Source organism: Mytilus edulis, chromosome 12 (genome assembly GCF_963676685.1).
Source record: "Mytilus edulis chromosome 12, xbMytEdul2.2, whole genome shotgun sequence".
In the NCBI taxonomy this organism is placed as follows: domain Eukaryota; kingdom Metazoa; phylum Mollusca; class Bivalvia; order Mytilida; family Mytilidae; genus Mytilus; species Mytilus edulis.
Window position 1 is genome coordinate 43216709 of NC_092355.1, and position 16544 is coordinate 43233252.

The 16544-nt window shown below is 33.1% G+C and overlaps 1 protein-coding gene across 1 annotated transcript; it reads left to right on the forward strand.

The window, feature by feature from the left end:
- Positions 1 to 4032: 4032 nt before the first annotated feature.
- On the forward strand, positions 4033 to 15491 carry LOC139497092 (uncharacterized). The gene is made up of 8 exons (XM_071285146.1): positions 4033 to 4088; positions 5164 to 5312; positions 7504 to 7621; positions 8920 to 9033; positions 9874 to 9987; positions 10565 to 10848; positions 11194 to 11491; positions 14775 to 15491. Exons 1-8 carry the CDS (start codon positions 4046 to 4048, stop codon positions 15371 to 15373), a joined length of 1719 nt encoding a protein of 572 aa, XP_071141247.1. The 5' UTR covers positions 4033 to 4045; the 3' UTR covers positions 15374 to 15491.
- Positions 15492 to 16544: the final 1053 nt, after the last annotated feature.

Sequence of the window (16544 nt, forward strand, 5' to 3'; positions counted from 1 at the left end):
CCCACAAAAGAGAATATTATTTCAGCTCCCACACTCCACACAGTACACGATGCTTGTTCCACTTACTATATATTCATGATATTGGCAGGACATATATTTTTTTTTAAAAATACATGACTCAATGGAAATTTATGAACGTTTTTTTGGGATTTTTCCTAAGCAAATGACAAATGAAAGAGCTCAAACACATCGAACGAATGAATAACAACTGTCATATTCCTACTTTGCAGCAGACATTTTCTTTTGTAGTAAATGGTGAATTATATCTGGTTTATAGCTAGCTGAACCTCTTTCTGACAGGAAACAGATCGTCTAACCCAAGTGCTATTTCCCTTCACAAAACATGTGCATTAGCATTAACTTAAATCTAACATCTTTTTTCAGACTTTTCCCCCATTTTAATTGAATATTTCTGATTTTGTTTATTTGTTGAAGTTCTTAAAATTGAGAATGGAAATGGGGAATGTGTCAAAGAGACAACCCGACCATGCATGGAACAGAAAACAGCAGAAGGTCACCAACAGGTCTTCAATGCAGCGAGAAACTCCCGCGCCCGGAACCGTTCTTCAGCTGGCCCCTAAACAAATATATATATACTAATTCAGTGATAATGAACGCCATACTAAACTCCAAATTGTACACAAGAAACTAAAATTAAAAATAGTACAAGACTAACAAAGGCCAGAGGCTCCTGACTTGGGACAGGCGTAAAACTGCGGCGGGGTTAAACATGTTTATGAGATCTCAACCCTCCCCCTATACCTCAGCCAATGTAGAAAAGTAAACGCATACATTTTTAACAATACGCACATTAAAATTCAGTTCAAGAGACGTCCAAGTCTGATGTCAAAAGATGTAACCAACGAAAATAAAGAAAATGACAATAATACATAAATAACAACAGACTACTGGCAGTTAACTGACATGCCAGCTCCAGACTTCAATTAAACTGATAGAAAGATCATGCATCATATGAATATCAGGCACAATCCTTCCCGTTAGGGGTTTAGTATCATACCATCATAACATATATGAGAAGAACATAACCCGTGTCATGCCAACAACTGGTTTTTAAATAAATGTGTTTATTTCCGATGCAAAGACCCTATAAGTGAATCAATATTAACGCCAAAATATGCAACCTTACGGACGACATCACGAGTTGGTTGACCGTTATGGAATAACTGTTTCACAAATGATATCGGATATGTTCCTTACGTCGTAACTACAATCCCCTTCCCTTTCATGAATGTGACCTACCGAATTAGATTATTTACCGGATTTGTTATCACATAAGCAACACGACGGGTGCCGCATGTGGAGCAGGATCTGCTCACCCTTCCGGAGCACCTGAGATCACCCCTAGTTTTTTGGTGGGGTTCGTGTTGTTTATTCTTTAGTTTCTATGCTGTGTCGTATGTTCTGTTGTTTGTTTGTCTTTTTCAATTTTAGCTATGGCGTTGTCAGTTTATTTTAGATTTATGAGTTTGACTGTCCCTTTGGTATCTTTCGTCCCTCTTTTAATGACCTGACAACAGTATCGTAACTATATCCCTTCTTAATAAGTCTATTTAAAAGTTTTGTTAGCTTCTGAGGTGAAAACTGACATTTTTTTTGCTTTAAAAAGAATATTTCCATAAAAAATTGGATGTGAAATACCTGAAGGTATAAGAAGTCTGCATGTTGAGCTATAATTACGAATGATGTCCTTATACCGATGATAAAATTTAGAAAAATCGAAAACCCTGTTGTAATAATTTTTCATTAATACATCAATTTCTCTTTTGATTTTATTAGAACATTGTATATATGTAAAATTTAAATTATAAAATAAAAATTGATACAATCAAAAACCTGATAATAAATTGTATAAATAAGGCCTTCGAAAATAGTGGAATTAATTACTTTTGAAGTATCAAGAACTCATGTGAATTACTTGATAAATTGCATCCTTATTAGCTAAAAAATAAAATCTCACCTCACTTCTAATTGACAACCAAATAGCTAGCAGTGAGCCGACGCAATAGAAATAAAAACAAAACGTTGGCCTAAGGTGATATACTATAACACAATTTCATTCCTTTGTAGTCAGGTAAAATGGACATACCTACGGAAATAACTAAAGAAAAATTATCAATTTTTATTTTATAATTTAAATTTTACATATATGCAATGTTCTGATAAAATCAAAAGATTTAAAAACAAACATTAATGGGAACTGTGTACATGGGACACAAATGATGCCCCCACTTGCACACAACCTTATAAAAGGACATTACCGAAGAACTGTAATAGTGATGCGACAAAAATTCAAAGTTGATCATTAACTTGTTTTGTCGTAATAAGCAATGTATATAAGTAGTATAACATTTGGTTGAGACTGACTAAAGTTAGAGACCGATAAAGGTACGGAAGGACATTAGTAACATCAATGCCCCTTCCGCTACGACGGTTCATAAAAATTCTGCCCTGTCCTATAATGATATCAAGTTAAAAAAAATATCAACTGTAAGAACAATCATCGTCGTGATCATGATAACATACTTTGCACAAACAAAGTTCTGTACATTCTAGTTGCAGATATGATAAAATTAATCTAACATAAATAAATTCTTTTTTTTATATCTGTATATGAAAAAAGTAATCCGAAAATGCCACTGATATGAGGGAATACATGATTGACAAATTTATTTGCTATCTTAGTGTACACCTTTATTATTAAAGAATTCGTTATGTTTAGCTACAAAAGTAAATAAAAACGAAATATACAAGTAATCCAAAGCTTTAGATAGGCAAACAAAAGAAATTCCTTTTATATATATAAATCCATCTACATTTGTTATCTTGAACTTGAATGATTTTAGCTTCCAGAGTGTTTTTACGGTAATGTATTGTTAAATATAATTTGATAGTGTTTTTTAAATATTTTATTTCATTATTCATATTTTCTACAGATTTTTTTTATCTTGGCGCCTCGTTCGAAAAGTATATAGTTTACAGGTTTATTATGTATCCCTTAAGGGAATTTCCACCGACTAAGACTTTCAATACATATTGTCTTACATGTACAGCTAACTGGCTTTGTGCTGAGGCAATGTTCAGCATTCTATTCAAGAACATAGTACACAAATATAAGCAATTAAGGAATCGTACGGACTTCAGCAATGCACCAACTCTATGAAAGGCATGGCGATGAGGAGAATTTAATGATCAACATTTAAAACAAGAAACCATACGATCCGATCTAAAATACAAAATTAAAACGGTATCCAATGCCAACTGATCGAATACATGTACATGGCTTAGGACACATACATGAAAAACATGTAAAATACTGTAACTCATCCACTTAATGGAACTCTATCAACAACCCACAGATTAAAACAATAGAATGGTAGATCCTGTTTTTACTTTGAAACATTCTGAAGAAACAAGTCCAAATTTCCTTCACAATTTTTTTAATGTTTCATTGAGATTTGTGACCTCCAAATCATAAATGTCTACTTTAAGACTTGCTTTAGGTTGCACTTTGTAAATACAGCTGTATCTCAAACCACGCCTCTTTTGGGGAGATCTAGAATATTCATAGAAAATTAATTTTGTTTACATACTGGTTCCCAGTTATGCTCTCTGTGTTCCATCTCATAGAGACATAACTTGGGAATGTTACCAGTAAATATACATGTGCATATTGAGTACATTGAAATCTGTGGTAACCCTTCATTCGAGGTAGGGGTAGTTAAGTAAACTTGTGTTAGTTTAAACTCTGAAATGTACAGGACATATACACATTGAAAATATGCCGCATAGTCTTATATTTTGACCTTTGAAAAAAAACTGTAGAACATATGAACTTTCAATTCTAGAATAAAAATTTTCTAAAAACGTCTTAGTAAAAGTGATACAGTTTTAACCGTAAAAGGAGTTTCTATGGGAAATTGCATTGTCAATATTTACAGAAATGCAACCTTTAGATATTTTCTCCGTCTGTTTTTTAACAGTGCATTAATTTTCAGTTACTGTTTTTTTTTCAGATACAGCAAAAATGATATTTTATGAAGTTTTGACATACGTTATACTGCTTTTAGGTAATAACTCAAAATAAGTCGTATTCAAAAATATTTTTTATTGAAATTTTAACGTTTATTTGAATCGATAAAGAGCATTCCGTATTCACAAACATTAACAGCAACAAAACTTCAAACCACACCTTAAACAAATTCATAACAAAATAGTCTTAATAAGTGAAACATGTTCATTAGAAATGACTGTTTCATAGGCTTTACCAACCATTCAATTTGTATCCACTGAAACAAGATATATACACAAACCTATTATGTAATTGTCACATAGTCAATCATACCACACTCCTCATTTTTCGTAAGGTGAATTAAATTTTGTGGTCGAATAAGTTAACAAAAATATGAACAACTGGAGTTTACTTTCCGAAAAAAAGTCATCAAGATATATCGTATTTGAAGTATATGTACATTTATCGGACCACAGATGAATTGTCACGTTGTGATTGGTTAAATGCCGTCACGTGGTGACCCCCTATGAGACCGTATGGGGTTAGTAAGTTTCATATGGGGTTCATGACGCGTTAATGGCGACGTCATCTATTAATGTTGTTGTGTTTCATTGTTTATTTTTCAACAAAACGCCGCAGAAAAAGTCCAGCGTCCGATAAATTCGTTATACGGTTAACTACTGACCCCCTACGGATCCATAGAGGGTGAATAAAATTTATAGGGGACTCGGCCTCCGGCCTCACCCCCTATGGATTTTACTAACCCTCTATGGATCCGTATGGGGTCAGTAGCGAACCATATAACTTATAGTATACATGTATATGTATTTGTTGATAACACAAAAATATACAAACACAACAATACAAAAAAAGTACGAAAATGAAATAATATTCAGAAAAAAAGCGTACGCGCTTTTAATATTCGTATAAAAGTTATCTTCACAATTTTGAAACATATCTTATTTTAGGTCATTAATAATTTATTTACCATTATAAGTTTTCCTTTAAAAAAAAAGCAACAAAAAATTGATTTCATTCAATATACCCGAGCTTAACAATACATTATTTTTCAAATAGAAAATGTATCTGGTAGCTATTAAAATGAATTTTATTTTTATATTTTGAATTAACAGTGAAGGAAGATGTTGTCTCGTCTAAAGTTTCATGGAATTTACCTGCCAACGTCGCCAAATCATTCCTGACAAGCCGGCATAAAAGAAGTGATTTTAGATGTGGTAACAACAATAACGAGTTTTGTGTTGAAAATATACCAATCTGCATGGTATGAATAGTATAGTAATATATATTAATTTTCTTGGGCTAAATTTGAATAAAAATTTACCAAAGCCTTGCACATGTTTGTACGCTATTTCCTATGTTTTATGAATCATTCTATACATTTCTATGAATATGATTGGTTCAAACAAACGCGTGGAGACCATATTTATTTCACACTGAGTTAGTTTGCTGGGTTTATTTCGATATATGGTTAGTAGTGGTTTTACGTTCCTTTGTAACAACAACGCGATATTGAGTCAAAATCTGAAAGGTTTCAATAGACAAACAAGTTGATGATGAACGATTGAAATAAATTCATAATAACATTTAAAGCCAACAAGTTGTTAATGTTGACATTTGTTTTTGTATAAACCAATGGACGTAGGTTCTAAGTATTAAAGACTTCATCATTTTTATAGGCCACTAGTGCAAATCCAACATATTTCGATAGTCGGAAAGATAAATTCGTTATACAGTGTACTAATGACCTAATACTATATATATATGTATACCTTCCAAATACCGTTTCGATCCCTAACATCACTGAAGAGACATTTATTGTCGAAATCCGGATCTGGTGTACAAAAAAATATTAACACCTTATGTTTTTGGCATAACATCGTGGCCACAAGTTACTTGTTTTCTGTTTAGTATTAAATTTATATTAAGATCCATTTTGTTACATCTTGTGATCAATTTTATTTGGCAATCGTCAATGGCAGTCAGCAGGGTTAAAGAACATCAGTTGTTCGACCTGTTAGTCAAATGCGTTTTGTTTAAATATACTTCTTACTTTTTTGGTCTTTTTTGAAAATGTTGTTTGTGCTGTATTTAGACCCTTCTACAACGAAATTTGTTTTACATGCACACGTATAAAAATTGCGGTTTTTATCCAACGCAATCATAGGTTTGAAAGTAGTTTTCAATTTAGACTCGCATATATATATATATATATATATGGTCAAACAAGTCCATATGGGGATTCAAACTTTGTTCTCACGCCATATGGAATGTACTGACACCATATTTATCGTACTAGGTCATTAGCACACTGTGTAACTGATAATCCACACCATACGCATACCATTATATACAGTATCTAAAATACACTTCATGTTCATTAAGTACTGTCGTGTTCTCGTGCCGATTTCAATCAGCAACTAGTCAATGGCCAAATAAAAAACCCAAAATATACATTTTATGTATATTTTTGATAATATGTCTTTTTGATTGAGTTAAGCCATTTCAATTGATATATAGTGTGTCGATCTATCTTGTAATTAACGTAAGACTGGTCTTTCAGGTTTAGGTGATGGTAACGGTGTCTGTCAGGAACATTTTTTTCAGTGTTTGTTGTTTGTTGACGGTTTCAGTAGTGTTTCTCGTATCTCTTTTTATATAGATTTGACCGTTTGTTTTCCAATTTGAATTGTTGTTGCTTTACTCCAGCCTACTCGATGGCCTTTATCGCTTGCTGTGCGGTGGGAGCCAAGGCTCCGTGTTGAAAACCGTAATTGGATTTGTAATTGTTTACTTTTAACACATAATGACTTGGATCGAGAGTTGACCCATTGGCACTATACCACATCTTCATATTTCTACATATAGACGTCCCTATGAACACTGCCCGCTAACTTGTTAATAAATGATGTATGTTGTAGTAGCAAACATTCAATCGATGTATGTAGAGATTCAGTTTCTCTCTTGAAATTAGATAGGAAATGGATCTGCGAGAAAAAATCTTCAATCTAGCAAATGCTATTTATTCATGTTATTATTGTGTATATTCTAACCAATTCTATTCGATTTGAAAGTGTCACATGTTCAACTATATTTTCAAAGGAAGACTAAACCAGCAGATAATAAAGTGGTATTGTATCTTTAACGAATTGTTTTCATTTTGTGAATGTTCATTTTGAAAACAAAACAATAGAAGCAGAATATATTCAAATGTTCTTTGTTATATTAGCCTTAGCTTTCAAACAATATAACAAGTTTGTATGCTAGGATGAATCTGAAAAACAACAAACGAGCGGAAATCAGTTTTTAGATTGTATGGTCCATCCCATTATAATTCAAATAGAAAACCCATGATACCGTAGATCATAAAATAACCTCATCGTCATTTTAAGCCTTATGTTATTCATTTTGCTAAAAAGTATTGAACAATAAGCAAATTTTCTTTACTGCTACAGTATCCAAGCGAATATCTAAGAGAGACCCACTGTACGAGTACGTCCTGCATACCAACACAAACATGCTATCTGACTTCTCCACGGGCATGTCCTGATTATTGGAATACAGGTTGCTCAGGTATGAAGTATGTCTATGCTTTAATTAGTTTTGCCTTTTAGATTTTATCATTTTCTTTCATTCATCATTCTTAATTTACTTTAATCTTATATTATATATTTTTGGATGGGATCCGAAAAATACCAATTAAACTAAAAATAAACATTACATTGCCTTGCCTCGAAACGAAAAACAAAGTAAAGACAAGCACCACACGACAATATTGAAATAGGATATCGATGGGTAATAATGTATAATTCTGATTTGTTCATAACTTCTGGAGACACCGGACATTTGAAATTATGAAAATGTCTTCTGTTTATCTTTTTTGAAGATAAATCCAGAAAAGCGCTTCGAACGCAAGAAATTATTAAACGTGTTGTTTTCAATTTTTTACATCACTAGGTCGATACCTCTGCTGGTGGTCTATCAGTCCTCAAGGGTATCATCAACTTAGTAGTCAGCATTTCAATACTGGCATGATTTAACAAACTTTACTAAATTGTCCGTTTATAAATTTTGAAATTATTAAAAAAACTAAGGTTTCAACACCCTCAGGCAAAGTTGGCTTTAGATGAATGTGGCTGTTTATTTTAGGTATTTTTGACATATAGCTCTTCAACGGTTTCGGTACTTATACAAATTCGGATTTCAAATGTTTGGCTTTGAGCGTTCCTGATAAAGGTAAATCTAGAAAAGCGCTCCGGACGTAACAAATTATTAAACGTGTTGTTTTCGTTTTTGTGTTATCACCGTTGGCGATATTGTTCTTTTTTGGTTGCTGTCTGATAAAATATAATTGAAAATTTAGAAATAAGTCCTTTGAAAAATCATAGAAACAATTAAATGCACCTTGAAATGTTGAACAAAAAGTGCCATTTATTAGGAACAATTGTTCTTTTTACATGATAGATTATTAAAAGAACTTTACAGAGAAATGCTTACAGTGACCTTTGTATTTATGATTTGCTATATAGAATAGATGTCTTTAAATAGGGAGACACAGCTGAATCATATAAGAAACTATTTACGATATCATAGATATAGGAAGATGTGGTGTGAGTGCCAATGAGACAACTCTCCATACAAATAACAATTTAAAAAGTAAACCATTATAGGTTAAAGTACGGCCTTCAACACGGAGCCTTAGCTCACACCGAACAACAAGCTATAAAGGGCCCCAAAATTACTAGTGTAAAACCATTCAAACGGGAAAACCAACGGTCTAATCTATATAAACAAAACGAGAAACGAGAAACACGTATATATTAGCATATTATTATTTTATTATAAGAAAAACTAAATGAAAAGCATTGTAGATGACCAGTGTCTATCCCATCCATGTTACAACGGTGGATCGTGTCATGACTTGATCGGAAGTCACAGGTGTAATTGTACTCCCGGATGGGATGAAACAACAGACTGCAGAACAGGTTAGTTCAAATCAATTATTTAAGAGACAAAATCCGGAATACAGCTGCAAAAATTACAAGATTTGAAAAAAAGTACATTTTTTTGGATGACTGTTTAACATTCAATGACAAATCAAGTGCATATTCAGGACGATAACATGTTAGTGTAAAATGAATATGAAACCTGCTTGGTACTAGACCGACACAAGGAGACGGTTTTTAAAGAGTTCACAAAGTGACAGTCTGTGAGAAGAATTTGTATCTGACCTAAGCAAATTATTCTGACTCTGAGCCGACTGGCTCTTACTTCTACATTCCGAGTGCTTATCGGAGAAGCAGCAATACAGTCTTTCACATTAGCTCCGGCACTATAGGTTTTAACTTTCAAGTAAGATACACGAATGAAGACTCTCCTATCAATGTAGAATTTTGATATACTTAAAATGATATTTTTAACGGAGAATAATATTGTTATATTTTTTGATTTCTAATTATTAATGTTTTCTTGCAGGTTTGCTCCAGGCCCTTATAAAATTTGCCCCAAAGTACACTTGGAACCTTGAATAAACCTGGTCAGAAAATGCGTTTCCTTACATTAAAAAATATATAAATATTTGTAAATTATACGTAAAAATATCAAATAATAAGCTTTTGAATACAGTTGCGAAAACTTTCAGTTTTCCAGCCAACAATCAGTGGTTCCCTCAGGCTATTCAGGATCCCTAAGCTACTAAGACTAACGGTTTAAGAAAAGATGATATTGTATATGGAACTACCATAAGGACCTATCCGTATTTTTGTAATGCTTCTGTTGTATCCATCTGTATGTTCTCTATAAAATACTTCCTTTTTTGCACTCAGATAAAAATGAATGTTTGGCTACACCATGTCAAAACGGAGGAAATTGTAACGATGAATGGGCTGACTTTTCTTGTGACTGTTCTAAACGGTTTAATGGAACAACATGCGAAAAGGGTAAGCATACACATTCAAGGAAATTTTAGTTTAGGTGTAGTTATAAAATTTTGTATGTATAAGATAAAATAAATAGGCATCAAATCATTTCGAGATGGGACTATCAATTAGCAAGAAGACCCTACACAGTTCATAATAAACATATGAACGGAGTGCTCCAATATACAATATACATTTTAGAAATGATACTAACACCTCAAATAGGCAAAATACAAAAGCCTGATAACACGGCTATGCTCATGATTAAATGCACATGCATATCAACGAAATTCTATCACATAAACTCTTACAAGATTTACAAAATTGGGAAAGAGAAGTACACAAGGGGACTACAAAAATTAAAGTGTGGATTAATTATGATTTGCTACGAGATTAATATGCGTTGGTAATACTATTTGGGACTTACTGTCCGCTATCAATGGTATAAAAGCATAGAACACGACGTAATTCAAGTAAAAAAATCACCTTGTACGTATAGTATAGTTGATGGAAGAAACGTTCATAAACGCATTGCTTATAAAGAAAAACTGTGTGTTAATGCAACAATAAACAAGATCATGGTTTAATACTTTTGCAGACTGTAGACCAGGGCATGCAGATATAACATTTATTGTGGACACCTCAAGTAGCCAGGAAAATGATATAAATCGTACAGTAGAATTTATATCTAAATTTGTAAATAAACTTCCGATGGGCAAAAACGAGTATCAGTTTTCTGTCATCACATATGGTTTCAAGGCACATCTTTTATTCGATTTTAACGACTTTTCATCGAAGACGGACATTAAATTGGCTCTAAAACAAATTCATGGAAATCATTCGCCAACGTACACTAAACTGGCTTTGTCAAAAGCTGTTGAGGTATTTGTATATTTTTAAGATCATGTATACTATCTAGTATTGCGTACCCAGTTTTTTAAGCTGTCTAGTACTCTTTATGAGTTTCAAAATATTACAACAATTTTTAATTAAACAGCGGCAATATTTTCATGCTAACATGGAAGTACAGCCTACTAGGCTAGTGATACACTCGGAGCAAAAATAAAGTCTACCGACAAATTTATTGACCCATTAGTAACAACAGAACAATCAATTCGACTTTTGCAGCAGCAGAAGTTCAGGACAAAGCTTTAACATTGTTAAAAGGACATAAGCGCTGATAGAAAATCGGTTCAATGCTAATAACTTTATACCTATAATTTACAGATAGCACAGAGCACGACAAGTGGATCTAGACTAAGCAAAGCATCACACCACATTATACTGCTTTACGATGGGCTGTCATCAGACCGATATGGTACTGAAGAGTATGTAAATTCTTTAAATCGACTTCCGGTATATAGACGAACAATCAGATCAATTATTACTGTTGCAGTTGGAAGCTCTATAGATTATTCAGAGATGATAAATATATCAAATAAACCAGAGTATACGTTTGGTTTGCTTCATTTTGATGACGTATACAACAAAATCCTAAGAGACACCTCACACAGAGATTGCACAGGTATTTTAGTTCAGTAGAACCCGTTTCGATTACGGGAACTTCGATTTTATGACATTTTAGCAAAAACACGAAATTCTCAGTGTCAATACATTCAATTTGTGGTTTTTAATCTAGCAGTAGTTTTATAAATGAATTCAAATTAGTTTGTATCATGACAACACTGTTAGTTTTTTCTTTCACTTACATAAATACTTTTACACACATTCTTTTTGCCTGATCAAATAAGTCAATAGAATCCTAGACGAATGAAAAATGTTCAATCGAATATTTAGATTTATGAATAAAACCGTTCAATCTTCCCTTCAATAATAATAAAAAAAGAAAGAAATATCTCATACACGGAATATCCTCGTCTCCGTTCCGTTTTGATAGTTATTTTACATATAAAAGTCATAATAAAGGCACATGTTCGTGCATGGTAAGCTGTAACTGTGTGATGTCATGTTGAGTCAACCAAGTCATAACAAAGTAACTGCATGTATAAACAGCTACTGCATGTATATAAGCTACTGCATGCACATGGAATAAACAAATGTAAGTTTTTATCATTTTCTTCTTATTCAACTTATTGTTCTATGTATAATTCTTGTTCTTCTTGTTCTTCTTTTCTTTAACCCTGATACATATACAACTAAACGATATATTTCTGTAGTCGGAAATCATAAAATTTATTTGTACGAGGTTAAAAAAACTGGACAAAAGGCGATGCTCTTATACCTTTTTCCTGTTTCGTTGCGAGTACAAATATATTTACAATTTATGACAAAAATAAGCACTCATCGAAACAACATCTGATAAACAAATTTAATAATACTTTTAGATATTTGGATGATATTTTGGCTCTCAATAATGACGACTTCAGTATGTATATTAAAGAAATTTATCCTGTTGAACTTACTTTAAATAAAGCTAATACTAACAATGACCACTGCCCTTTCCTCGATCTTGATATCTATATCACTAACGGAAAGCTGAATACTAAAATTTATGATAAAAGAGATGATTTTTCATTTCCTATCGTTAATTATCCATTTTTAGATGGTGACGTTCCCTTGTCACCATCTTACGGTGTTTATATATCTCAACTTGTACGATTCGCTCGTGTATGTAACAATGTTTTAGATTTTAACGAGAGAAATTTATGTATTACTGAAAAATTATTACACCAGGGTTTTCGATATCACAAACTAGTCAAAACATTTACTAAATTTTATCATCGGTAGAAGGACATCATTCGTAAATATAGCTCAACATGCAGACTTCTTATACGTTCATGTATTTCACATCCAATTTTTTATGGAAATATTCTTTATAAAGCACAAAGGTGTCAGTATTCACCTCAAAAACTAACAAAACCTTTGAATAGACTTATTAAGAAGGGATATAGCTACGATACTGTTGTCAGGTCAATAAAGATTGAATATTTTAGCGTTAATATTGATTCACTTATAGGGTCTTTGCATCGGAACTAAACACATTTATTCAAAAACCAGTTGTTGGCATGACACGGGTTATGTTCTTCTCATATATGTTATTGACTTATTAAGAAGGGATATAATTACGATACTGTTGTCAAGTCATTCAAGATTGCATATTTTGGCGTTAATATTGAGTCACTGATAAGGTCTTTGCATCGGAACTAAACACATTTATTCTAAAAACAGTTGTTGGCATGGCACGGGTTATGTTCTTCTCATATATGTTATGATGGTATGATACTAAACCCCTAACGGGAAGGATTGTGCCTGATGTTCATATGATGAAATCATAATCTTTCAGTCAGTTTAATTGAAGTCTGGGTCTGGCATGTCAGTTAACTGCTAGTAGTCTGTTGTTATTTATGTATTATTGTCATTTTGTTTATTTTCTTTGGTTACATCTTCTGACATCAGACTCGGACTTCTCTTGAACTGAATTTTAATGTGCGGATTGCTATGTGTTTACTTTTCTACATTGGCTAGAGGTATAGGGGGAGGGTTGAGATCTCACAAACATGTTTAACCCCGCCGCATTTTTGCGCCTGTCCCAAGTCAGGATCCTCTGGCCTTTGTCAGTCTTGTATTATTTTAATTTTAGTTTCTTGTGTACAATTTGGAAATTAGTATGGCGTTCATTATCACTGGACTAGTATTTATTTGTTTAGGGGCCAGCTGAAGGACGCCTCCGGGTGCGGGAATTTCTCGCTACATTGAAGACCTGTTGGTGACCCTCTGCTGTTGTTTTTTATTTGGTCGGGTTGTTGTCTCTTTGACACATTCCCCATTTCCATTCTCAATTTTATTTTTTATGATGGTATGATACTAAACCCCTAACGGGAAGGATTGTGCCTGATGTTCATATGATGAAATCATAATCTTTCAGTCAGTTTAATTGAAGTCTGGAGCTGGCATGTCAGTTAACTGCTAGTAGTCTATTGTTATTTATGTAGTATTGTCATTTTGTTTATTTTCTTTGGTTACATCTTCTGACATCAGACTCGGACTTCTCTTGAATTGAATGTTAATGTGCGTATTGTTATGCGTTTACTTTTCTACATTGGCTAGAGGTATAGGGGGAGGGTTGAGATCTCACAAACATGTTTAACCCCGCCGCAATTTTGCGCCTGTCCCAAGTCAGGAGCCTCTGGCCTTTGTTAGTCTTGTATTATTTTAATTTTAGTTTCTTGTGTACAATTTGGAAATTAGTATGGCGTTCATTATCACTGAACTAGTATATATTTGTTTAGGGGCCAGTTGAAGGACGCCTCCTTTTGCGCTACATTGAACACCTGTTGGTGACCTTCTGCTGTTGTTTTTTTCTATGGTCGGGTTGTTGTCTCTTTGACACATTCCCAATTTCCATTCTCAATTTTATATTTCACATTTTCCGATCATATACACAATTATTGCTATATCCTGCACTTTACACCTGGCATTTTTCGGTTTAGTTCTTAAGATCCAAATAGCGAACCACGAAGAGGACCCCAAAATGAACTGTCACCTAAAAAGGAAAATTCACTTTTTCGGTTGCACAATATGGAAGCAGAGTAACTGGGACTTTATTTGCACAAGAACAAATGAATCAACACGATATATGTGCATACAGAAATTTTATAAATATTATTTATGTCTCACACATTTGTGTAGAAATAACATGAAAAGGTAGTTGTTTTATATATGAAATTAGAGTATACAAAGATAACTTCCATAGAACTATTCATAGTTATCTCTTTTCTTTCTATTTCATCTTATCTTGTTGTGTCATTCCTTGATAGTTTATAGTAAAGTAAGGTATTATCTTTTAGATTGTACTCTACACACCGACACAGATATAATTATCCTGCAAGACATAAATACTAACCAAAATTCTGCTGGATACAGATCAAGGCAAGAAGCAATAAGACGTGTTATAGAAAAAGTAGTTCGTTATAATGCTGATGCACATATCGGTTTGTATTCATACACAAATAACGTATCCCAGGTGTTTTCTTTGTTTTGGTCGAACAATACGGATAAAATGGTGGCCGCAGCTCTTCAAGTAGACAGAAAAAGGAATTTGACTTCCAATTTAAGCTTTGCCTTGAACCAACTCCGACAGAAAGGATTTATATCTATAAATGGAGGTAGAGGTTCAAATAGGAAGATTATAGTTATCGTTTCCGATGGAAAGTGGTTGGATTTTGCTAATATAAAAAGAGAAGTTACTCTGCTGCAACAATCCCATATCGAGGTCGTCGGTGTTGTGGCCGGTCAGGATTGCTCGTATGATAATTTTGTAAGCGTTTTGTTTGATCCTAGTCATGTGTACTATGTGGCTGAAAATGATTTTACCAGCTTGGAATCGTTTGCTGGAATGACGTCCTATTATAAATGTGATAACGACATTTTTATCAAACGTCAGTGATAATTTCCAATTTATATCTATGTCATGTGAATAAATGTAATTTGCGAAATGCTTAAATATTTTTGCGTTGTCCATTGCCTGAAATAAACATAAAATCTGATGTACAGTAGATGTCGTTTGTTTATGTAATTCATACGTGTTTCTCGTTTCTCTTTTTTTATATAGATTAGACCGATGGTTTTCCCGTTTGAATGGTTTTACGAACCATCACGAATTAGTTGATCCATACGATGTGCCTTTGACCAAACTAGCTAAGGACATTTTTACCACATGGTAGATTGTGATTTGTCATCACGTCGTCTTATCTTTTAATTACTGAACGTGACTTATTCCCGATTGTGACTGTTTTGCTGAGTGTGAATTCACATTACTATAAGACGTGTTACGGTACTTGTCTATCTTAAATTCATATGTTTAGTTTGATGTTGTATTTGTGGTTCTCGTCGGATTTTGTCAAATCTGTTGACGTCTTTTCTATTATATTCATGTGTAATGGTAAAGAAAATTAATCACCGCCTTCATTTATTAGGTTTGATTTTGGTCAACGTAATCTACGATAATTTACGTTTGAAGTTGGATTCAAAACAAACTGGACATATATATATATATATATATTGTAGTTAATTGCTATTAATAAGTATTGCAATGTGCATTGTGTTTAAATGTAAAATCACTATTTAGTTCTATTATAATCTTAAATCAATCCTGATTCTATCTTACTTTTGAGATATAGTTTTTCCATTGTGACGTCAAATTTGTGATGTTTCAGAAATTCATGTGACGTCATTTTTGTACCTTTTCACCATTCGTATGTGACGTCATTTTTATGATTTTTTGCGTTGAGGCCTGGACTCAGTCGGGTGTGTCTATTTTTCTGTGTTGGTCTTTGCATTATGTATTCGGGTTTTGTTTTCTGTAATTAGTTAATACTTCAGTTTCATTATGTATACCTTTTATATTCATTTGATAAAATTTACTGTTTGCAAAGCATAAATTGTTCTAAATAATAAGGATGTTCTTATCCCAAGCATAAAAACATAGCCGTATTTGACACAACCTTTTTCAACTTTTGATCTTCAGTGCTGTACAACTTTGTACTTTTTTTCACTTTCGATCTTTTATATCTGGGCGTCACTGGTGCGTCTTGTGTGGACGAGGCGCGTTTTTGGCG